General features: G+C 44.3%; 3 protein-coding genes across 3 annotated transcripts in view; 1 reads left to right on the forward strand and 2 right to left on the reverse strand.

The window, feature by feature from the left end:
- ACP6 (acid phosphatase 6, lysophosphatidic) overlaps positions 1-6680 on the forward strand; it is a 44772-nt gene extending 38092 nt beyond the window's left edge. The window contains exon 10 of the mRNA XM_063625939.1: positions 1673-6680. Coding sequence (XP_063482009.1) covers positions 1673-1735 — 63 coding nt within the window. The 3' untranslated portion in view covers positions 1736-6680. The remainder of the gene's footprint in view (positions 1-1672) is intronic.
- Positions 6537-20988, reverse strand: BCL9 (BCL9 transcription coactivator). The gene is made up of 7 exons (XM_063625891.1): positions 20858-20988; positions 19553-19869; positions 18136-18325; positions 16840-16939; positions 11702-13943; positions 10225-10485; positions 6537-8905 (listed from the first exon to the last, which is right to left on the reverse strand). Exons 1-7 carry the CDS (start codon positions 20908-20910, stop codon positions 7788-7790), a joined length of 4281 nt encoding a protein of 1426 aa, XP_063481961.1. The 5' UTR covers positions 20911-20988; the 3' UTR covers positions 6537-7787.
- LOC134734226 (uncharacterized) lies at positions 20951-21158 on the reverse strand. The gene is given in 2 exon segments (XM_063625997.1): positions 20951-21022; positions 21024-21158. Coding segments are annotated over 2 exon segments (207 nt in total).
- Positions 21159-24296: the final 3138 nt, after the last annotated feature.

The raw sequence follows: 24296 nt of genomic DNA on the forward strand, positions 1-24296 counted from the left end.
CTGATAAAACACTTAGCATGTAAGTCCTCTGATTAAGACCAAAGAGTGGGTCCCAATTACTTCCCATATCAAGATGAAATTCCTTATCTTGGCTTTTGGGGCTATTCATTCTTCCCTCCCTTTTCAATTTCACATTCTATTATGCACATGATCAATTTTGTTTAAGCTGTTCCCTTCGCTGTCATCTGGCCTGCTTTTCTTTATCCGTCCATTCCCACTGCCATTTCCTCATTCGTGTCGTCCCCTGTGTGTCCTCTACCCCCAGCCTCATTATAGGGTCCGTCCCATGTACCACAACCAGCATGAAATCTTTCCTGGCCACCCAAGCTCATATGGATCATTCTTCCCTCTCACTTATTTAACAGCTATTTACTGATCTTTGATAGAGTGCAGGCACTGTGCCAGATGCTGGCGAACAAGTGATGAGCAAGAAAAGTTTGGCTCCTGACTTCACACAGTGGGCAAGATAAAATACATAATTGCTATGAAGGATACAAACGGAGTTGTGATATAAAATGATGGTGTGTGTGTGTGTGTGTGTGTGTGTGTGTGTGTGTGTGTGTGTGTGTTGGGCATAGGTATTTGACAGGGTACTCAGAGAAGACCTCTCTGAGGGGATGACAAATAAGCTGAGACCTGAGGGGCATGGAGAAGCCAGCCATTGGGAAAGCCTGGAGTCAAGTATGCCAGGCCAAAGAACTGGTGTGGGTAAGGTCCTGTGGCAAGAAGGCTTTGGCACGCTGGAGATACTGAAATTAGCATGGTTCGGCTGGAGCACAGTGGGTGGGGGAAGGGCATGAAGCAAAACTGGAGAGGCGCTGGGGCCTGGCAGGCCTGCCAAAGATCTTGGGTTTTATACTAATTACATTAGGAAGCCATGAAACAGTCTTAAGGAAGAAAGTGGTGTGATTCATACCTTTTTTTAAGATAGAGTCTCACTCTGTCGCCCAGGCTGGAGTGCAGTGGCACAATCTCGGCTCACTGCAGCCTCCGCCTCCTGGGTTCAAGTGATTCTCCTGCCTTAGCCTCCTGAGTAGCTGGGACTGCTGGTGCGTGCCACCAAGCCCTGCTAATTTTTGTATTTTTAGTAGAGACAGGGTTTCACCATGTTGGCCAGGATGGTCTTGATCTCTTGACCTCGTGACCCACCCACCTCGGCCTCCCAAAGTGCAGAGATTACAGGCGTGAGCCACAGCACCCAGCCAATTCACACTTTTTAAGGTTTGTTTATATTGTGGAGAATAGACTGAAGAGCTAGAGTGAAAATACTGGTTAAAAAACAAACAAACAAACATGTAATAAATGAGGTGAAAGACAGTAACTTCATCTAGAGTGATGAAGAAAAGTGCATGGATTTAAGATATGTTTTGGAAATTGGCATGAAAGGATTTGCTGATGGTTTTACATGAGGAGTAAAGAATTAGGAATGACTCCCAGTTGTCTGACATGAAAACTAGGGGATGGAAATAATGTCATTTACTGTGATGGGGAAGTGGGGTATGGAGATAAGATGTGAGAGAAATTCAGAGGTTAAGTTTAAGACATGTTAAGTTTGAGGTGCCTGCCAGAGAATTTCTCTTCTGGGCCTGGTTCTTCCTTTGTATGGAAGTGATCCTTGTATTTCCTCATTGGTATTATCACACTTTTAAATAATGATAATTTTATTTTAAAGGCCTTGCAGGTACCAAGCATAACAGGAATGAAGAAAATTCTAGGGCTTCTCCAGCCTCATTGACAAGGAAAAAGCAAACTACTCTTCATTGCAGTGTTGACATTTCAAAACTGGCATTTAATTATTTACATACTTTCATATATTAAAGGTACATATACATGTGTATAAGTAAATCTGTATATGTGTGTATAAAAGTTTTCAATAGCTCCACTACTCACAGCTACCCTAGAGAACTTTACCAAAGCCCAGGAGATCTTCTGCAGTTTGGAGAACAAAATAAATCACAGTAATCCACCATCCCCTGTAATCAAATACATTTTGACTGAACCCAGTAACAATGACTCAGTTTCTAGCAAGGTGCCACGCCCAGCCCTTGTCTTCATTTGACGTTGAGAACCGAGCAGCCAGAAGCCAGTACTCCAGAGCCCATAAAGCACCGCCAAAAGCGTGGCCTTAGATCACAGATTGATTCATGGGGATGGGCAGGAGTCTCCAGGGAAAACAGCTCATGGGGTAGCTGTTGAGCTTCTATGTGGGAAGTGAGGAAAATGAAAGCTCCTGGAAGCTTGGTGAAGATGAGAAACAAACATGAGCTCCTGGGGTCTTTAATAAAAAGAACTTTGACTGTAGAAAACAAAAAGATTGAAAACTTAAATTCACCCTCAACACTAATTAATTGGACACTGGATATAACTGAGATTTGTAAGCTGTTTCTGCCCTTGACCCTGGCTCCAGCCTCTAGAGAATGGAAGAGTGTGGCTAGCACAGAGCTGCGGGTCAGCCCCTCATGAGAGGGGGTTGCTGGTCTAGGTGCAGGTGGTGAGGTGTGAGAAACCCAGCCACCCAGAGCCGCACAGCAACACTCCCAGCCGGCCCCAGTGAAGACATGCAGTTTCCTAGGGCTGGGTTTCTTTAACCTGTTCTTTGGAACCGCAGGGTACCCACATAATTGTTTGGGAACACTAAGCAGGTATTTTGCAAGAGAAATCTGGCTTCTTTCGTGTTTGGTGAAGTAACTGAATTTTCCCATGCTTTAACTATGTGTGAGGAAATAATTTCTGATTCTTCTGTTTATTTTCTCTTTCTATGGTCATACATACACTCACCGTCTTCCTCTGACAGTATTGATTACCAAGCACAATTAAGCACTGAGACAGAAAGTTAACAGCTGAAGTGGGGTCACCTATAGGCAGAAAATAGATTCGTGTCTGTTTAACAGTAACCCAGATAAGAAGCCATGTTAAATAGAGACAACTTTTATTACAATCCCCATAGCATACCTTCCTTTTAACATTATTTTTATGATTTAGCTCCCTCCAATAGGAAATGTTTGGCCACCCACTGGTTTTGTGCTTTATAAACTTATTGCTTTAAATGTGTTATTAAAATCTTACCACCAAATTAGGATTCCATGACTTTTCATAAATGTAAGGGCTTGTGACTTTGAAAAAAATTACAGGTCTGAGTTAGAGAAAAGAAAGTGGCAATGAGGCTCAAGTTGTCTAAACAGCATGGGAAATATGATACAATTTAATGTTATTTCAAGCAAAAGAGATGAGTCTAAGGATTTTTTAGAATAAGCAAATTTTTGCAAGTGATCTTCCTGTGGTTCTCTCACCCCGCCCCCAGCCTATCTTCCACAATCTGATCACCTGATCCCTTGCTTAAAACTTTGAAGTTCAAACTCCTTACTGGGCCACACTGGGCTCTCTGTGACCCACTCTCTCTCTAGGCTTATTTCTTTTCTTTTCTTTTTTTTTTTTTGGAGACAGAGTCTTGCTCTCTCACCTAGGCTGGAGTACAGTGGCGCGATCTCGGCTCACTGCAAGCTCTGCCTCCCGGGTTCTGGCCATCTCCTTCCTCAGCCTCCCGAGTAGCTGGGACTACAGGCGCCCACCACTAGGCCTGGCTAATTTTTTGTATTTTTAGTAGAGACGGGGTTTCACCGTGTTAGCCAGGATGGTCTCGATCTCCTGACCTCATGATCCGCCCGCCTCGGCCTCCCAAAGTGCTGGGATTACAGGCGTGAGCCACCGCGCCCAGCCTAGGCTTATTTCTTACTTCTTTACTTCTTCCTCCCTTAAAGAGGCCATCCCATCAGCAAGCCCCTGCTGTTCCCATTTCCTCTGCTTCAATGCTCACCACCATCCTCCAGGAATGCTCTCTCCTTTAAGAGTCAGTTAAAAAAATCACCTTCCCTTTGAGGATTCATTGAATTTTCCTTTCTGGCCCATTGCACCCTGTCCACACCTTCACGGTAGCAATCATCATATTGTATCGCAGTAACTGGTTTACACACCTGTTTCCACATCCCAGCCTTTGCACAGTTCTTGATACACAGTAGGTGCTCTATAAATATTTGCTAAATAAATGAGTCCTCGGGTTAAAATGCAACTTCCCTCTCCTTTCAGCACCTTGAAATTTACTCAGAAAAGGAAAAGGAAATGACTGAAGTGTAGACAGTTTAAGCGGAACACAGCAAAGTACCCTGCCTGGGGTGCTCCTGGCCACTAGTTAAGGAAAAAGAATAAATATGGAGACTGGGGTCCCAGCACCTCTGTGGAGCTGTCGTGATTTCTGTTTACAACAGCCTGGCTAAGCAATCTGTGGGACCCAGGGCAAAATGGAAATGTGGAGCCCCTATTCAATAATGAAGAACTCCAAACAGTGACAGTGGAGCATTAAACCAAGCTGGAGTCCTGTCCAACTGCACAGGTGGCACAGATGACCACAGTTGTGTTGTGATGATAATATCAAGAAGTATAGAGTGCAGGGAGGCGGGGAGAAATGTTGGATCCATTTTTTAAGGAGTAGCTTTAAATACGTAAAATTGTTTTCAATTTATTTTCTCATGCCGCCTCCTTCATAGAACCCCTATAATTATGTGTTTTCATTTATAAGTGCAGAATTGTTTCTAAAGTAAATTATTTTATTTTACATTGTTTCAGGGAAAATGCTACATACTTCTAGTTAGTCCTTAAGAACAAATGCTATGAGCCACACACACTCCACCACTTTCCCCTGAAGTGAACAAGTCACTACTGCATTTTCTCCATTCAGTCCCAAACTTCAGGAGAGGAAGGAGAGAAGATTGGCTGGGCTCTCACAGGAATATGTTAATATGAAACATCTTTCATCATCACTCTCACTGATTTTTAAAAAATCTTGCATCAGTTCTCCATGCAGCAGCATCCAGTCTCTCCAAAGGTAATTTTATTTTATAACAATCTTAGTAAATGAGAAATTGTTGTATTTAGGCCCTAAATTTGGCTTATCAGACATTATCGTGATGAAATGGCATGTGCTGATTGATAAAGTGAATGAAGATGTATGATGGGGTATTTTAAAAACCTCAGGTGGGCAAGTTGATCTGCACTGCCACAAGTTCTCCAGCAGGGGGCTGCAAGAGGAGTGCCACATATCCAGCTGCCCACAGCAGCCAGACCCACCGGTCTCTTGCTAGCCCTCTAAGTAAGTACCTGCTCTCCTATGTGGGTACCTTTTATGCCTTGACTCCCTGCCTGTGAAAGTAACAACAGGACCACACACCATTAGTGACTGCAACACTGTTGGCTACAGCAAGGAGGGGAGTGACCCAAGAAGCCAGACCAGAAGACAAATGCCAGGTGGGACCCTTCCTTCAGGTTCTCATCTTGTGCTGCCCATGCTTGGCTGTTGGTCTGCTCTCATTTATATACTTTAAAGCCAGAGAACCCAGAAACATGGCTAAGTTTGTGAAACAAAATCTTCGTTTTACTATCCTAATTTCTCTACAACATGAAAGTTTCACTACCCAGCACCAACAGAATACATCAGATGGAATCAGAATTCTTAAACTTGTGAGCTCAGTTTTCTCATCTGCAAATGAGATCATTACCACTCACTTCATAGGGCCCCTTAAAAATCAGCAAGATAAAGTGCAGGGAGGCGACTGGTAGAGTAGGTACTCAAATGTTCATCTCCACATTTTTTGTTGTCTGGGGCACTTGTGTTACTGAGAAGACAGGGCTGCTGAAAAGGAAGAGAAAATGGCTCTCCAAAACAATTGTCGGAGAGAAAAGCTCAGACTGTGAAACACCAGCAGAGCCCAATTTGTACAAGTTTGTCTGCAGATGACTCTGCACCTGCCGCTCCTCGCTTAGATTCTCTCACCTAAGAACAAACATGCACACAGACGCCCACTCACTGAGCTAAAAACACCTACAACAACTCAAAGAAATACACACACCAGAACAGAATTAACTGCACAGAAGCAAAACAGCGAGTCCATTAGACACATACCTTGCAGGATACACACTGATCTGCTGAAGATGTATGTGGTGAGAAGTGAACTGTGCACAGAGACTGAGCAGGGTTAGCAGAGGTGATGGGGTAGCGGGGAGGTGGGGAGCCAGAAAGGACCACAGAAACCCACGGACTGTGGAAACCCATAATTTGCAGGTATAGTAATAATATTCTACCTTAACAAGACCCAGGGACATCTCATAGCTTATTCAAATAACTAAACATACAACCTTTGGCCTTCTTAATTACTCCATACCACTAAACTGGCTCTCACAAACATTCCTAATAAAGACCATTAATTGCCCTAGAGGTAAAGTTCAGCAATGGAACCAGGGTTGCTCTTCTGCTTATGACTAGGATTTCATGACTGAGATAGGAACAGTACAGAATAAACCTACATGAGTAGTTATTCCTTAACAGCATGGAATATGCTTTGAGAAGGTACTTTTATTTGCTTTCCCTAACCATCACCTTATTGATCAACTCCAATACAAAGAGCCTATGCTTCTGGGTCACATGGCAACCGGTATGCCCAAAACTAAACAATCAGGAATCCAAATGAACAAAAAAGGCAGTTCAATTTTGTAAGAAACAATATATTTTATTTTTCTGACACCACAGCTCTGGCGAGTGGTTTTGTACCAAATTTAATGGAGGTTACACAGAACGTCTTACGCATGGGAGGGGGAGGAAAGGGAAGGAACCACAAAATTTAAAACAAACAGAAACAAAATCCTGGATAGCTTTTAGCATCTGTTCCACTCCCACATTAATAAAATTCACTTGGGAATTCTGAATAAAAGGAGAACAGAAAACAAGGTGGGCAGGGAAGGGTATGATGGGGGAAGAGAAAGACTTAGGGGAAAAAAAGACCAGAGAGCATCCCAAGGACAGACCTTTCCCTCCCAGAGCCAAGAGGACGCTCGGCACGGAAGGCGAGGCTTTGCTAGATTTATTTCCCCAAAATAACACTGTGTATTGCAGCTGCCAAAGGGAAAGAGAGAGGGAAGCAGAGGGTCACCAGCGGGGGGCACAAAGGAAGGAAACACTTAACTGAGGAGACAGAGCAAAATGGGAGAGAAAACAAGAGAAAAATGTGCCAGTGGGTTGGTATATTGGGAGACAGACAGTGCTGAAGAGCACTTGAACTGAAAAACAAATGTCCTAAGAGTCATTATTTTTCAAAAGAAAAATCTCCCCCCTCCCCCCACCCCTCACTGAACTTAGTTCCTTTTTTTGTGCTTTTCATTAATACTCTGCTCTGAGGTCGTAGTTTGGTTTTTCTATACACTGCAGTTGAAAGAAAATAGTCCAAAGGTCTGAAGATGGATTCTCCACCTAAAGTAAACAGCCCAGCATTCCTGTTCTCCTCTTGCCCCAAAGACTAAAGTCTCTGCTAAAATCCCTTTTACAATATAGTACAGTACACACAAAAAAAATGAAGCCCAAATCAAAAAAACAAAAACAGAATCCTGGGAGAAGCCAGTCCAAAGGACGTAAACATACAGAGAACGGTGCAACACATGACCGATGGCAATTCTCAAAGCACAGCTACAGATTCCCAAAAGTAGGTGCCATCATGGATACCCAAGTCCACAAAAATAATTTTTAAAAAATAAATCTTAAAAAAAACACACCTGTTGATTAAATGAATAATTTGTTTTCAGGTAAATCCATACATTCTCGAGTTCCCCCCTCCCCCAAAGCAGCCCTCGGGTCTCTGTTCTCCTATTGCATGACCAATAGTAAGTACTCCTGGAACTCCCTCAAAGCAGCTCTCAGGACCTGGAATCTCATCTTGACAAGGATCGGCACATCCAATCTTAGCAGCTTAAAACATCATGTTTCCTGGGTTGCCAGGTCCTTGGCTAAATCCACCCATGCCCACGTCGGCAGCCATGCCCCGGGGCCTCATCTGTGGGGGGATCATGATGTTCTGTTGGGGTCCCATCATGCCCTGCATGGACATCATCATGCCTGGAGAGCCCACAGGCCCAGGGTGGGTGTAGAGCCCAGCAGGCCCCCGATCCTTGCCAGGAATCATGCCCACGGCAGCGGCTGGATTGCTCATCAGGGTGGGCTGGCCGGGCATTGTAGATTGTGCTGGTGACATCATCCGATGGTGAGGTCCCATCATGCCTTGTTGGAGAAAGGCTGGTGGTCTCATGGGGTTGTGGCCTGGCATGGATGGAGCTGTACCAAGAGGGATGTCCGGAGTTCCCACTGGCCCTGGACCTCCCATGCCAGGTAATGCTAGTCCCATTCTGGGGGCTTGTTCGCCCATCATCCCCTGCATGTGTGAAAACCCAGGTCCAGGACCCTGGGGCTGTTTACGGCCTGGAACTTCCCCTCGAGGGAAATATTGCAGCGTCTGGCTGGGCTTCTCAGATGGAATAATGCGGGATAGATCAAACTCAGGAATTCCGGTGGCTCCAGGTCGGATGACCTCCTGCAGATCTGGGTCTGTAAACACCGAAGGCATGCTGTTCCCCAGGACAGTGAAGGAGTCAGGACCCCCGGGGCCTCCAGGCTTGCAAAGTGCTGCATCTGCTGAACTTTGGGGCAGGTTGCTGGGGCGGCCAAGGGGGCCTTCTCCTGGGAAACCCATCCCTCCTGGGAAGCTGCCCTGCCCCCCACTGGGGCCATTGTGAGGGAATGGAACCTGCTGTGGGGGAGACTGTACTGGAGGGAAGCCCTGGGGGAAGCCCATCCGTCCTTGAGGTACCATCGGTGGCTCCTGGGACCCATGCCCCATGATAGGATTGTGTGACATCAAGCCAGGCCCCATTGGGACCCCATGAGGAGGTATGTTGGGTCCCATGGCATTTGGAGAGGGCATCTGATTGGAGTGAGAAAGTGGCTGGGTCATTCCCATTGGGCTGAGGGTTGGCATCGGAACCACGGGGTTTGGACCTGAAATTCGAGGATTCTGTGTATTAATGCCCATTCCTAGAAAAATAAAGATATCAAAGGAATCAACTTAACCAAAAATCAACTCAGAAAAACTATAATAAATTAACAAAAAAACTATTGTGCATCCAATGTGCATAGTATAATGCTGGGAAGACGTACAACACACAATCCCTGCCATCAATAAGATCATAATACATCTGGGGACATACGAACCAAGAGCTCTACAGGACAATATGAGTCTTAAACTCTATGATTTAGGAGTGTGTAGAAGATAGCAAGGGAGAAATTCTCATGTGTGAAAAGTTATAAATTAGCATACAAATGAGTTTCGCCTTCCTCAGTGGAGACATTTAACACAGAAGAAAACAATTTGCCTGAATGACTCAAGTGCGGTCCTTTTGGAGAAATCAGTACTACAATCCCAATGATCAGGGATCGTAACAAAGAAACTAAACAGGTCATTTTTCAATTGGCATTTGGCATTATTTTATAAGTGCCTTATAGAGAAAGCATTTAAAACTCGAGATTACATGAAATGTTCAAGAAATAACTTTTAATAGAAAAGGAAAGTAACATATTCTAATACAGTCCCTGGGACATTGAAGTATTTGGTCTCTCTGTGGAATTACCACCGAGTGTGGCAGGGGGCTTATGCTGTTCCTGGTACATGTACTAACCTGGTTAATTAGAGTTACTGATAAATAAAAAGCATTCGTAACAATCAGAATAGAACTGGAACCAGAAAGTCATGGCTGAAAAGTCATGGTCTCTTTGCTGATCGCTTTCACCATCCTGATCATTTTCTGTTAGTCAGGTGGCAGGAGTCGAGGTGAGGGGTGGGTATAGGAATGAAGGTGTACCGAATGTGTAGGGAAGGGAAGGATTTTATTATCTCCCTAGTCCAAAAAAAAAAAAAAGGCTTCTCTAGGAAATAGGGGCTTTCCACTGTCTGAAATCCTGTGGCTGCTTGTGGTTTGAGGCCGCTCTTCCAGAAAAAAATACTTGAGAACTAAAGATATTCCAATCAGCCTATTAGAAACTGCTCTCTATATTGCTACATGAGGACCCAAAGAGAAAAAACAAAAACAACAAACCCTGAAAACCATCCAGGTACACAGAAGCATCAGAACTATAAAGAAACCTGTTTTCTTACAAACAAATAAGGAGTCAAGCTAATAAGAAATTATCTTCCTCTAGTCAAGGCACTTTCATTCTACTGAAACTACCTTAGATGGAAGATTTTTTCTACTTGTTGAACTTCCACCTATTCAGGTGTATAGCCATTGAGAAAACGCTTCAAGAGGTTTCTCTTTGGTCTAGCACTCACTCCACAACCTGCCTTTCTGATATCTTACCTGGCATATTATTCATTGATGGCAAGTTGGGAGAACGAGCTGGAGGGGAGTCGTCATCTGAGCTGGCCACAGTCTTGATAGCATCATGGTATAACGGGGTGGAACTGGGCATTGCAAACTTGGACATTCGAGACATCATAATAGAGAGTGGGTTCTGGGAAAGGGTTGGCTCTGGAGGCATGGTATAAGGTGTACTAGAGGGAAGACTTCCAGGGATATTCACAGAGGCAGGCTGGCTGGCTGTAGGAGGTGGGGGGCCACCTAAAAGGAAGCAAAATAAAACAAAACGGGCAGGGAATTAGATTCCTTTTGAAGGGTATTGGGCCCTATGATTATGAACTAGCAAGGCCAGGAATGAGACAGATGAACAGGACAGTGTTATTAGATCCCAGACACAAATCATCAATCTTCTAGTCAAGCTCTGTGTGAGTGCAGAGGGAGACCGCGGTGTGATATGGAGGTGACATGACTGATCAGCAGATGTGAAGACAAACACACCAGGAATGTGTTAGAAATATTAGTTCAAGCTTGGGGAAAATATGGTTTACAGACAACCATTTCACTGAATAGAATATGAAATAAGTGGATCTCTTTCCCTTGCCAATCACAGTTTAGAATTCGACTCAGGTATTAGTATGCCATGAAGCCAGACTAGTGATTAACCCCAGGTACTAACGACATCACCCTACACACATTCTTGATTAATTTCCACAACCAAGATGTTTGAACCAAAAAGGTCTGAGGGGGCTGTTCCACTGTACTGCTTCAGTGAACTGCTACCCCACAGAGAGACACTTTAGGCTGGTAGGATAAATCTTCTATCTTGCTCTGATTCTAGTCTTTCTCAGGTGGAGACAGCACCAACCTAGTATTTACACCTTGGCGCTACTTCCACTGACCACCTCTAGTCCCACTCACAAAACCATCATCATCAGCAAGAATCTCTCCCAGGAGGAAAATCCTCCTAAATTGTAGCTGATATGTGAAAACAGCGGTCTACCAAGGAGAAGGTTTTGGTAACTGTTTCTGTGGTCAACAGGTATTTACAAGAACCATACAAGTCTTACAGCAGCTTCCCCTCTCTCTGCTTAGGATTATACCCAGAATCTCGATTCAAGGGCAGCCCCTTGCAGTGGGTCCAGTATTTAAAGAAGCCACATTCATCCACTGTTAAGACATTTTATTGCATTTGTTCATTGTGCGAATGTAAATTATTCTGTGAACCCAACACATATTCCCCATTTCCCCTCTTCCTTTTAACAGTCTCTCTGACATACGTATTTTTTGCTGAGATTGGACACTTCTGCATAACCCCATGGAAGCACTGATTATGCACCTTGCCACAAATATGGCCATTTCAACAAAGACTGCCTCCTTTATCTGTGTACTCAAGACACCAGTTTTCTTAAAGTAACCGTATCAGGCTCTAGCAGTCTCCAGCTACTAGGTCCAACTGTGAGGATGCAAGCATACTGACCTGACTCTACATTTCCCAGCATGGCTGGGGAGGCCATGGTGAGGGGTGCTTTATGGTTTGGAGGGATCCCAGGACTCTGAAGGGGAGGTTTTGGAGAAGAGGTCCATCCAGGTGACGGGGCAGGAAGTGATGGAGACTTGAGGTGGACAGGTGAAGCAGCAGCAGACCCCAAAACAGGGGGGGACTTAATGGAAGCAGCAGCAGCTGGGCCCGCCAGCATGCCTGCCAGCTGCGATGGAGTCTGGGGGGACTTGAGGTTCCCCGAGGGTGAGCCCAGCATTGGTGACTGGACTTGGTGCATCGTGGGAGACTTGAGAGGGTTAATGCCTGGGGAATGCACCTGGCTGCCTGCCACAGATATATCCAAGGGCTTCCGCCCCAGGCCTCGCTGAACTGGAGGAGCTGTGTTGAGGCTGGTGGGGTTACTGGAAGGGTTGAGAGGTAGTGGTGGCATATGACTGAGCCGGCTGTTAGTCCTTTGGTCGGGCCCAATTGGTTCTCTGAGATTCCGCAAGCCACTGTTGCTGCCTGGACCCTGAGACATGGGAAGGAATGGTCTGGGGCCCATGCCATACTCCTGCTGGGGGTGCTCACCAAATGGCAGTGGCACCATCTTCTGCTGAGCAGGCAGCATGTCTGAGCCACCTGGGCGTAATTTCAGCATCTCCTCAGGGCCCGCCGCAGCTTCTCTCATCTTCTGAGGTATCATCTGAGAGTTGGATCCCATGTTGACATTTAGATTGACATCTCCCTTCATCCCACTAGGAACCATCCCAAACTCAAGTTCCCGACCAGGGCCCATCTGTGGGGGCATTCCTTTTGGAAAGTCACCCCTAGAAGGACTCAGAGGGCCCTCAACTGGTATTCGAGGGAAAATGGGGTTATTCCCAGGCTCCATGTGGCGCTGGGAGCCTGGAATCATCCTGTTCATCTCCATGCTGGGCCTGATGCCTTCCATGGCCATCCCTGGGGGGAGACCCAGCTGTTTCTCTGCCAGCTGCTGCTGAAACATCTCTTCAGACAATCCTTGGGGGTTTGGGAAGCGTTCCCCTCGGCCGGGACCGCTGAAGACGCCCTGGCCAGGAGGAAAATTTCGACCATCTGGGATTTTTGGCACATCATCTGGCCAACTGACTCCAGGAAGACCTGGTCTGGATGCAGGGTTGGGGACATTTGACCCTTCCATTTCAGAGTTTATCATGCCTGCAAATCCAGGGAGGCGCATCTGGCTCCCTGGCATGTTGGGGTGGGGAGCCATGCCCCTCGGGGGCAGAGAATGTGGCATGTTGATACCATCAGAAAATGGCTCTGCACCCCCAGGTGCCCAGCCTTCACTAGGGGTCATCTGGTATGGAGGGGGGGGCCCTCGGACCACTCCCCGAGGCCCGTGCTGATGGACCATCATGTCCTGGAGGGAACATTGCTGGACAACCACTTGTTCCTGCTTCCTCCTCTTCTCTTCATAAAACTCCTGCTGCAGTTTCAGCCACGCTATCTGCTCAGGAGTCATATGGTCGAGGTGGTCAGGTCCTATGGTCCCAGACTGGGAGTTCATAGAAGGTGGAACCATTTCATCTGGAGAAAAGGGTACATCTCTATGTCCTTGAGGGCCAAATGGAGCTCCTACGTCTGTCCGGGGCCCAGGTCCCTTACCTAGGCTTTGGGATTGGGCCATCATGGCCTGTATCGGCCCTTCTGGTTTTTTCTGAGGCCCATCTAATACCCCAGGATTCTGCTGGGGTCCCCCACTTTGTGCTCCTGTGAATTCTTTCTCATCAGGAAAAAGCATGCGCTGGATATCTCTGAGAGTTTGTAAGGAGCGCTCCCGGTGCTCCAGCTGCTCCTGAGACAGGCCATCGGGATTCTCTCCCAGTGTGGGGGGCTCGCCACTGGACACTGGTGGAGGCGGAGGGGCTTTGGGATCTGCTGAAGAGCTATTGCTCCCCTGGGAGACAGGGGTCACTGCCCTATTGTTGGGAGTTGAGTTGGGCCCAGTACCATCTGGGGGCAGTGGAGTGGAGCTGGCAGGACTTCCTACAGAAGGAATCAGTTTGTTTTCTACCCCAGGACTCTCCCGGTCCAAGGGACGTGGGGGTGCGGCAGGCTTGGGTGCTGGTGCCGGAATGGGTGGAGTTGGCTGCAGTCTGGTATTCTGGGAAGAATTCTGGTCCTGGTTGGCTGGAGCTGGGGGCTGTTGTGGGAGAGGTTTCGGATCATTCCGAAGGGCAGATATCTGTGTGTTCTGAAGACAAACAAATAGTTTAAAAATCATTGGTAAACTGAACAGAAGGGCAATTAAAAGAGCAAGATATGTTATAAAGGAATTGTCTCCAGTCACATAAATCTAACTGACACTGGCTGTAGAAACTGCTCATGTACAACCCTCTTTTGGGCATGGAGACATTTAGATTTTTTTTTTTTTAAACTTACTGTCAAATGGTATCCTCTTTCCCTTGCTGAAGATTAGGTTTCAATAACTTTAAAAGTATGCCAGGGGAGAGCTACTCTGCCAAAGTGAATACATTTCAGTATCTATTTTGAGGAACAGGTTTGATATCACATGTCTACTATGTGTTTCTGATTCAGAGAGAGATTAGTTTCTTGGTATGTGGGAGGCTGTACCTAACACCTTTTTCTTTTCCCTGAAAGTATAACTGGGTATGTAGACTTCTCATTGTCAATCAAAAGGCCTGATGTTGCCATCTGAAAGAGAAAGCGTAAGTCACTTGCAGCTCTGTACTCTACCAGCCGAGGAAGCGGGTAAGGCTGCTCCATTTCAACGTCTCCTCTGGCAGGGTGACTACTGAGGCACTCCCCTCCTGGAGTTTCCAGGGGGCCTGACATCTCTGGTTTCTGTTTTTGGTTTGTGATCACTGATTCCACATTTGATAAGAATTTGTACATTAACTGTAGTGAGATAATCTGCAGGCAGGAAGCTTCTGTGGAGAAATCTGAGGCTATCTAGCTCATGGTGTCTCTTGAACTGTTCTTTCCAATAGACAGTAGACTGCCCTTTTTTAATATGCTGGATGATTGCCTTATTATTGTTTATTAAGTACCAGTGCTATACTAAGTCCAGAGTAGAAGCACACTCACCTACAATAGGTGACATGGACACCTTGAATGTTTGGAAGAGGGATGTATATGTTCTGGGTCTAAACCAAGAGCACTGCTGAAATGTAAGAGGGCACTGATGAACAGAAGGGCTTGATCTACAAACCCTGTCTCAGAGACCTTTCACCAAAGGCCTTTCTCCAGACCCTTTTTTTGTGTTCATTTGCTCCTACTTGTTCACTTAATCAAGTCTGTATTTCCAAACCCTTCAGGCTCTTACCTCCTCACCTACTCTCTGGAATGTTTACCTGTGTGCAAATATGTAAACAAATAATTATGTGTATCTCCGCATATGAACAATTTGTGTTGTATACACATGAAAACATATCTTTGGGCACTTATATTCTGTGAATATATATATAAATGTTGGATTTTGAGGTATCCATGCACTTCTGCCTGTAGGTATCGAGTTGTGTGGGTAAGATCGGCTGAATCTTGTATGATTCTGTACAGTCAAAAGTGTATTTCATATCCACACTCCTAACTGGAGTGCAGAGGTCACCTTGATTTTCCTTCCAGTGCCATTTTAAGTTTGGTTTTGTTGGTCAGGTTTTCTTTGTTGCGGGTGGATACTGATTTCATATAAGGAAACCATGACGGCAGAAAACATTTAGATGTGGAACAATGGATTATTCCCAATTCCTTCCTTAACTCCTTTCCTGATTTTAGTACCAGAGAAGGTGTAGGTGTAGGTATTAAGAACTGCCATTAAGTCAATAAAAGGTTGGTTTCAGTTACACTGTACCATATTCATTCCAGGACAATAAGCATTTTAAATATAATTGTATGCATCTTCTACCCTTGAGTAGTCAAGATGCATGGGGAATGTGAAATTCCTTTTCTAAGTTTAGAAAGGCCTAAGCTCTGCTTATGTCTACAAAGAAGGAGACTTTTCTGATACACAAAATAGGAAAGATGTCACCTATTTTATCTTGAATTGTCACTTTGATTATTTATTGTCAATTAACTTTTCCCATGTTTAAGACTCATGCCAGTATTAGATTTCATGCTCCCTGAAAGCAGGGACTGTGTCTTGAACTTCTTAGTATCCCCCATAGCATCTGGTGCAATGGCTTGATGATGCCAGATATAAGAAGTATCTTTTGGTTCGATTTGGTAAACTACACGCATGAAAATATCCACTGTATGCTTTTTTTTTTTTTTGAGATGGAGTCTCACTCTGTCACCCAGGCTGGAGTGCAGTGGCACAATCTCAGCTCACTGCAAGCTCCGCCTCCCAGGTTCAGGCCATTCTCCTGCCTCAGCCTCCCAAGTAGCTGGGACTACAGGCGCCCGCCACCACGCCTGGCTAATTTTTTGTATTTTTAGTAGAGACGGGGTTTCACTGGGTTAGCCAGGATGGTCTCAATCTCCTGACCTCGTGATCTGCCCGCCTCGGCCTCCCAAAGTGCTGGGATTACAGGCATGAGCCACCACGCCCGGCCACTGTATGCTTTTTCTAATGGAGTTTACAGCAGGTGCTTAAGATCCAGATAGAAAACAGACTAACATTTATCACAATTTTACAAATATCAAGCAATTAAAAGCATTCAATGGTCTTATCACTTTGAAATAAATATGAATCACTTTGAAAGTCGATGAGGCTCTGATTATGATATTGTCATCATGTACTCTAGAAGTTTTAATTGTTGCTTTTTTTCTGTTCTTTGTTATTCAACTAGCTCAAGAGTGTTATTTTTAAAAATCCTGCTCTGTACACGGGGTCTGAATTTAGATTTTCCCAGAGACGATTACATGAAGGAAACCCAAAGATATCTGTATAGCTCCTCTTTTAGTTTGCATCTTCTTCCCCCTAGTAATTCATCAATCTACCAGCTTTCTCGTAGAAAAGGCTAGTATAGTATGATATGCCTAATGCCCCACAATGCCAGAATTAGGTTAAATGCCAAGAACGCAGCTCATGCCATCAAGACTACCTTCCTATCAATTAAATTCACCACCTCCTTTCCTTTGCAGTCACTGTAGAATCATTAAACCATTACTCAGTTTCTGAAACAACATACCAGAGGCGCTGTGCTTCTCTCTGTCTTGCTGTTAGAAATGTTCTGGATGTGGAAAGAGACGATAGTTTCAACCTGGCCCTTCAAAACAGCTTCTGCAGCTCTGCAAAGACGGAAGAGACAGCACACACTAGAACTTGTTTCTATTTCACTAATTGTAATTCCAAAGCACTTTAACCACACAATAAACTTGTAAGGGAGAGGAAGGAATATAAAGAACCACCAGAAATGTTGAAGAAATCAAGACAAACATGTTTCATTATTTATATTTACCACTTATCATCAAACTTCTAAAATTAAAAGACAGCCATTAGCAAATCCCAAAAGAGGCATTAAAAAACAAAAACCAAGATTTTCTCCTGAAACCAATCCACTGTAGTACGTGTTTTATAGAGAATCCGAGTTCAAAATCCCAACCCAAGAAGGGGGAAGATGAGATCGTACAATACCTAGTGATAATTTAAGGCTGTTAAGATTCACTTTTTATCTTAAGTGAAAAAAAAGTCAGAAAACCATATGTAGGGTATAATCACAATTCTGATAAATAAAAATTGATGCATCCATCCACTAAAAATTTATATATATAAATGTTTACAGTAGTTATCTCTGTGAATTCCAGAGATATTAATTTTTAGTTATACTTTCTAATTATTCTAGAGTGGACATTTGTTACTTGTGTTGTTTAGAAAATAGTAATAGGTAGGTTGCAGAAAAGTGTGTATTGTGCAATCAATTTCTTCTGTTTAAAAGAGAAGAAATGAGTCACAGGCACGGTGGCTCATGCCTGTAATCCTAGCATTTTGGGAGGCTGAGGCAGACAGATCACCTGAGGCCAGGAGTTCAAGACCAGCCTGGCCAACATGGTAAAACCCCATCTCTACTAAAAAATACAAAAAATTAGCTGGGTGTAGTGACGGGTTCCTGTAATCCCAGCTTATCAAGAGGCTGAGGCAGACGAATTGCTTGATCCCAGGAGGTGGAGGCTGCAGTGAGCCGAGACCCGCCACTGCACTCCAGCCTAGGCGACAGAGACAGACACCATCTCAAAAAAAAAAAAAAAAAAAGAAAAAAAAAGATATATATGTATATTTGTACAAGCACAAAAAATTTCTGAAAGGGAAGCAAAGGATTTATTATCAGTGGTTGCCTCTGGGGGAGTTTGGGTTGGGAGGTTTTATGTTTTATCTCTTTCTGTACTGTTAACTTTGGGTGATAATAAAAGATCAATCTGCAATGGGAATAAGAACTTAGGTCCCCAGACAAGCCCTGCCCAACAGCAAGACACAGCCATCAACTTACTTATTGGCCATCTCAGTAGAAAACACATACACCACTTTGGCTGGAGTCTTCTGAGCAGGTGTGGGCTCTGTGGCAGTAGTTTGGCCATGGGATGGGGTGGAAGACCTGGGGGCTGTAGCATTTGATGGGGTCATCGAGTGTGGTGTGTGCTGGGAATCCTGGGACTTTATGTGGTCAGCAGAATTACATTCTAAAAGAATAAAATGACTCGTCATAGAAAGAATAAAATTTCCTTTCTTCTGCCAGCATATATAGCATCACAACACAAACCCACCTTGAGAATTTCAAGGAAGTACCACCTTGCTAAGAGGAAATCTCTTCTACTCATAAAATTTCAAATACTCTTCTCTCTCAAATGACTAACCATAAAGCAGTCTTCCCCCACTTCCTTACCTCTCTATTACATCTCCTTCATATATTAGTGTAAATGTCCCTTCTTCTGGTAACCTTTTTGAAACCTCCTAGACTTAACTGGGGATGGATCTCGCAGCCCTCTAACTTCTCTTATTTCAGCATTTATCATATTTTACTGTAACTGTCTAATAATCAGCTTTCAAGGTGCATTCAAATCTTTGAGGACAACAGCTGTATCCATCTTGCTGACCATGGCCCCCCAGCATAGTGCTGGCACTCATAGCAGGCCTGCCAAAATACTTGAGGGAGGAGGGGAGGAAGCGGGGAAGAAACAATCATCCAGGTTTCCATTTCTAATTTGGGTTGGAAAATCATACTTCCATTCCTTGAATACTAACTTCATGTTCTGGCCTACAGTTAAGACTTTTGGTCTTATACTAGGAGGAAAAAGCCTAAAACCACAGCTGTTGGTCCCATACCTTTCTTGCTCACTCCATTTTGGTGCCTGCCAAATCTCTACACATCTGGTAGCCACTCATTCCTGCTACACTAAAATCAGCTGTAACAAATCTGGACTACTGCCAGGGCCATTAAGGCTTCCTCTTGTGTCTGCAAGTCTGGCAAAATGGCAACTAGAGAACACAAGACCCAAGCCTTGGAGGATTGCTCTGATGGAGAAGAGAAAGGGATACCAGAAAAACTGCCCCAGTGGGGGCCACTGGCACAGACAAACTAGAGCGACTGGCTTGAAACTAAAGTACAAACAGCATAGAGGCCAGAAACGTGTACAAACAGGGATAGGCCTGTGAAACATCCTACCATAACCCCTAAACCATTGCATCCTTAAGGGCAAGAACTCCTCAACTAGGAGGTTCCAAACAATTCTTCAGTTAGTAACAAAATGAGAAGAAATAGTTCCATCATAAACTGTGAGAACTCATCAAGCTGATACCTACTCTCCCCACTTGTCTGATATGAGGCTCTCTGGCCTCTGTCGAATGTCAGAGGCCTTCCCTCAGGAATACCTACTTCCCTCTGAGTCTCAAAGATCTTATAGACATACCTTTAATGTCAGAGTCATCGTTTGGAGTCCCAGGATCTCTCTGATCAAAGGAGTCGGCGGAAATACTTCGCTCCCTTTTCCCCTTGCCCTTGGCACCATTTCCAGCCCCATTCTTCAGCCCCATGCTCCCACCTGGGCCAGGGAGTGCTTTAGGGGTATGGCCCCCACTCTTGGAGTCACAGGGGGATGGCTGGGATTGGCTGGCTGAGCCCCCCTGTTTACCCTGATTGGAGAATTTGGAATCCAGCTGGGGGTTTCCAGATGGGGACATCACTGTAGGGGGACGGACCATCACCTCCTGCTTTGACTTAGGGCTACTAAAAGAAACAAATAACAAAGGAAGATCAGACACCAGATACAGCTGGTCAGTACAAATTAGGGAGAGGGAGTTTCTATTGGGGGTCAAGGAGACCCTTAGGACTAAAATAACCACCCCATGATTCACCTCAGCCATTTGCTTGCTCCCACCACCCCTGATCCCATCTCAGAGCTATCAACAGAGAGGAGGATCAAGCAGAGTGGCCTGCCAGGTTTCACGAACCCTAGAGTCACATGGGGACCCATCTCCAGGGCTTCTGTCAATAAAGGACAACGGTTTCTATGTACATAGAGAAATGACTCTTACACTAAGACTAGCTCAGAGTAAATAAACAGGCATCGTTAAGATCAAAATACTACCCACCCCCAGGCTGATGACAAGGAACAGCTGTAGGAGAGCCTCACTTCCCTGTTGGAAAATGCAAGCTGGTCCCGAAGAGCACGGGAGCTGGTGACTGTCAGGTTAGGGAAATCCTCCAGGATACTAATCCCTCCCAACAAGCAGTATTACACCAAAGCAGATAAACCAACCACTGCCCTCAGGGAGTGAGGACAAAATTCTTTTAAAGTAACAATTTAAGTACTGTGAAACCGAGGAAAAAGTGTCACAGTGGGAGTCCGGAGAATAATGTTTTAGTTCTAAGACGTTAGGCCTCCTCATCATTCCAGGCCTCAGTTTCCTTGTTTGCCAACTTGGGCAGATTGTACTGGTTGGTCTCTACGGTCCTTTCGTTTGTGCTTTGGCAGGGAGGTGGGTGGAGAGGTCAGGGAATGACGGACAAAAGAATAACAAAGGAAAACTCTAACATAAGCTTTGATTACACTGTATCCTGCTTACTCTTATATTACTATTTACTAGTCTATTTTCTCTTCCTTTCCCATTTGGGTTTCATTTACTTCTAATTCAACATACTGTTTCACCAATGAGTGTTCATGGTGTGCCTATGGCATCCCCAAAGGGCTGCAGGAAGAGGCCCCAGCCCTTACCTCTGTGTGTTTCCTGATGGAGAGCTCCTCACTTTAGGGTTACTGGAATGCATTGATTGAAATCCTGAGCTTGCAGTCACAAACGGGACAGGCTCACCGAGTTCCTCTCGGGTTGCAGCAGAAACAGCTGCTGGGGGCAGTGGCACTGGCCCAATGCTTGCTGGGGTGCGTCCCTTAGCGCTCGCTGCCTGTATGCCTTTTTCCTCTTTGTTTTTCTCTGCTGTGGAAGTGGGTCCTTTCCCCTTGCAGCTCCAGCATTCTCTGGGTGCGTGCCTCCTGCTGCCAGAGGAAAATCTCGCATCTCCAGGGCACACTACAGGAAAAGGCCACCCAAAAAAAGTTGGGAGCAAAAACAGAGACATAAAACACCCTTACAACAGGATCAAGGTGAAAGCACTAGCCAACTCAGCGAAGCAGCTAGACTATGCCTCCACTTCCATCAGGGTGAAAGGAAAGGGTGATGCTCCCTCTGTGGACAAAGGCTCAGGGGCCACACCAGCTGGAGGGTGACTAGGACTTCCTGCCAAGCATGCAAGCCTCCCACCCAAGCAGCATGGACCAGGCAAGGGTGAGCAGCTGAGGAAGGCAGTTTTTTCTTTAGCTATGTATTCTCCCTTATATTTCTGTAGTTTCGAATACAAAACCCTCAAAAACTTGTGTCTTTCTTTTTTCAAAACAATGCTTTGAAACCCCTAGGTACCGCAGATCCATAATGACTATCTGGTGTTTCAGTTCTGATGGCAAACAACAGCACTGAAATGAAACAACTCCCCCAATTTCAAACCATGATGCAAATTAATCTATGTTTATACTCTCAGGGCCTTGGGGGTGGGGGGACTTTAAAGGAGGTACTTCTGAAATCAAATATTGAACCAACACCAAATACAATCAGTTCTGCCCCCTGATTTCCATGATCTTTCTATTAAATTATGCCGAGTATGTGTCTTGTGTTCTCACTGCTTAATGACAGGGACTGCAGGCATGGGTAAGCATGGGAATGATCCATAATTCTGAAAGTAAAAGAACATCTTTGAAGGCTAAGATATTTTTTGAGCCAATTTGCAAGGCTAATTTGAAGCATAAAGGTCAAGAAAATATTCCCAAACCTAGCTAGAGAACAAATGAGAAAGTCCTTTATTCAGGGAAGCCTAGACGAATTCAGGTAAAACCAAGACATACTTTAAGTCTCTGCTCCCTCCCAGGGCAATTCCATTATGGTTTTCTTGTAGCCACTATCCCCTTAACAACCCCCTTCCAGCTTCTAGTATCTTATTGACAAAGTATAGGAATGAAGGAGGAGAATATTAGGTACAGGACTAGTGACTACAGAACCAAAGGGAGTTAGAAACAGCTCAGGTGTTGCAGCTTACATGTACTTTGAGAGAATGGAGACTGGGCTAAGATTGGGAGGATCAGTTATATCCTAGGTTGTAGCACTATGATCATTGTCACACGTTAAAGGTCTATTTCTTCATTTAGAAATCTGCAATAGTCTCAGCTATTTCACCTGGGACAGTGAAAGAAATTTATGGAAGTTCTGAGTACACCCAATTAAATTTTTTTTCCTTTTTAAATAAAAAAGTCAGGAAAAAGAACTAGAATAAAAACATTATGAATGTTTCTATGCTGACCTCAGGGGAGAGCATGTTAAAAAACATTTTGGTCTTGATTATATTTAAGGTTCTGTTTTTATCCCCCATCATCTTCCAGCTTTTTTTGTTTTTTTTTTTTTTGGTTTAGACTAAGAAATGGATTGTGGTTGTCAAGTTCGACATATATAATCATAAACCATTTTGTAACCTCTCAATGAACATTAGAAATCACTGGGAAAATAGAAGTAGAAAATGAATCTTTCATGGACAAAGCCATCAGAAAACATTTACCTCAGGAAAAGAAAAGCAGTTACCACCTATATAGTCCCCCTCCAGAACTTCTTCTAGTACTTTCTGTCTGCATCACGTATTCTAGCACTCAATCACATGTCGTACTGAATAATCCTAGGTGTATATTTTATCACCCTGTGAAGACTATGCTCTTAGAAGACAAGAACCTTGTTTTAAAGTTCTTTTGTTTTTCTATAATACTCAGCATGATGTACTAAGAATGTAGGTAGATCCTCTGTGACTTATTCAAGTTCTCCCATAACAGAAACACCTGGCATCTGTGTTACACACATCTTCCAAAGAAACTCAAAACATTACAATTATCAAATCACCTCATTAATCTGCCAAACATTTATGATGAGCTGGTAGCAAAGATTATTTCTAATAATAATGCTGTGAACATAAAACACTTTTATTTTCTAAGTACTTCTACATACAGTTTCATTTTCTCACAATTTGCCTGACTTTGATTGACAGGCATTTTAGAGATGAATGAATGGAGCACATGGCGTGTGAATGGCTTCTTCCAGGTTTCCAATCACTGCTCTCAGACCCTGGCTCTTTCCTTGAAGCCATCTTCCTTCCCATTACTTTATGGAGGGAGAGACAGCACAGAGGTTGAAATAAGCATGTGGGCTCACCCAGTGACTGGGATCAAAATCTAGGTTTTTCAATCCCTAGTCCAAGGAAATAAGTTGTCCCTATTTTTAGCCTTTCTGATGATAAAAACGACTGAGCAAAAAATTTGCCAAACATATTCTACAGCTCCAAAGAATAAAATCAGCCTCTTCAGGATGTTAGTGTTCAACTGTTTAACCACCTTTAAGGACTGGAAAGGATCTTCCACAGAATCATTATAGCCAGAGAGATTTTTTTTTCCCCCAACATAACTACATCTCCTAACACCTTAGATCTACTTACACAATGTTTTTCTCTTCTATTCTTAAATTAATACTTAAAATTTTTACTATGTGCCATGCATTGTTCTGAGTACTGTACAAACATGTTAACCCAGTCATAACAACCCCAGGAGGCAGGTGCCACTACTATTTCTATTTTAGAGATGAGAAAACGGGCTCTGCAATGTTAAGTAACTTGCCCAAGCTCACACACTAGTAAGTGGTAGAGTGGGCATTTAACCAGCACTCTGGCCACTCCGGCCCCAAAGTCTGTGCTCTTCATCACTGTAGTGCCTGTCAAAGTAGAGCCTTGGTGGGCAAGGTCAGCTAGTTCATATAAAGTGCTCAGCAGTATAATGTAAGCACTCCAGTGTTAAGTATTACTATGACTACTACCACTCTCTAGCGAGCACGCTGGCTTATCATGCCAGAAGCCATTTCAAAATACCTTCTACATCTCCTGGGTACCCCATTTCCTCCCTTCCTTCCCACTCCCAATACCTGGACTTGCCCAGTACTTAATAGGAACAGACGTTGCCAGGCAGAAAGTTCTTACTGCTAAATACACAAACCAATTTTCATCAATATCTATCTCCTCTTTCTTTTCTATTACTGAAACAAAAAATAGCCCACTTTCTCCCAAAAGTCAATCCAGCC

The sequence above is a fragment of the Symphalangus syndactylus genome, chromosome 12 (genome assembly GCF_028878055.3).
Source record: "Symphalangus syndactylus isolate Jambi chromosome 12, NHGRI_mSymSyn1-v2.1_pri, whole genome shotgun sequence".
NCBI classification, from domain to species: Eukaryota; Metazoa; Chordata; class Mammalia; order Primates; family Hylobatidae; genus Symphalangus; species Symphalangus syndactylus.

Bases quoted from the DNA above. Each gene is read 5' to 3' on its own strand.
- BCL9 (XM_063625891.1), bottom strand. From the start codon at position 20,910: ATGCATTCCAGTAACCCTAAAGTGAGGAGCTCTCCATCAGGAAACACA. The intron at 19,870-20,857 runs GTAAGGGCTGGG...TGTTTCTTTTAG, and splicing joins CCATCAGGAAACACACAGAG to TAGCCCTAAGTCAAAGCAGG. The intron at 10,486-11,701 runs GTCAGTATGCTT...GCTTCCTTTTAG, and splicing joins GCTGGGAAATGTAGAGTCAG to GTGGCCCCCCACCTCCTACA.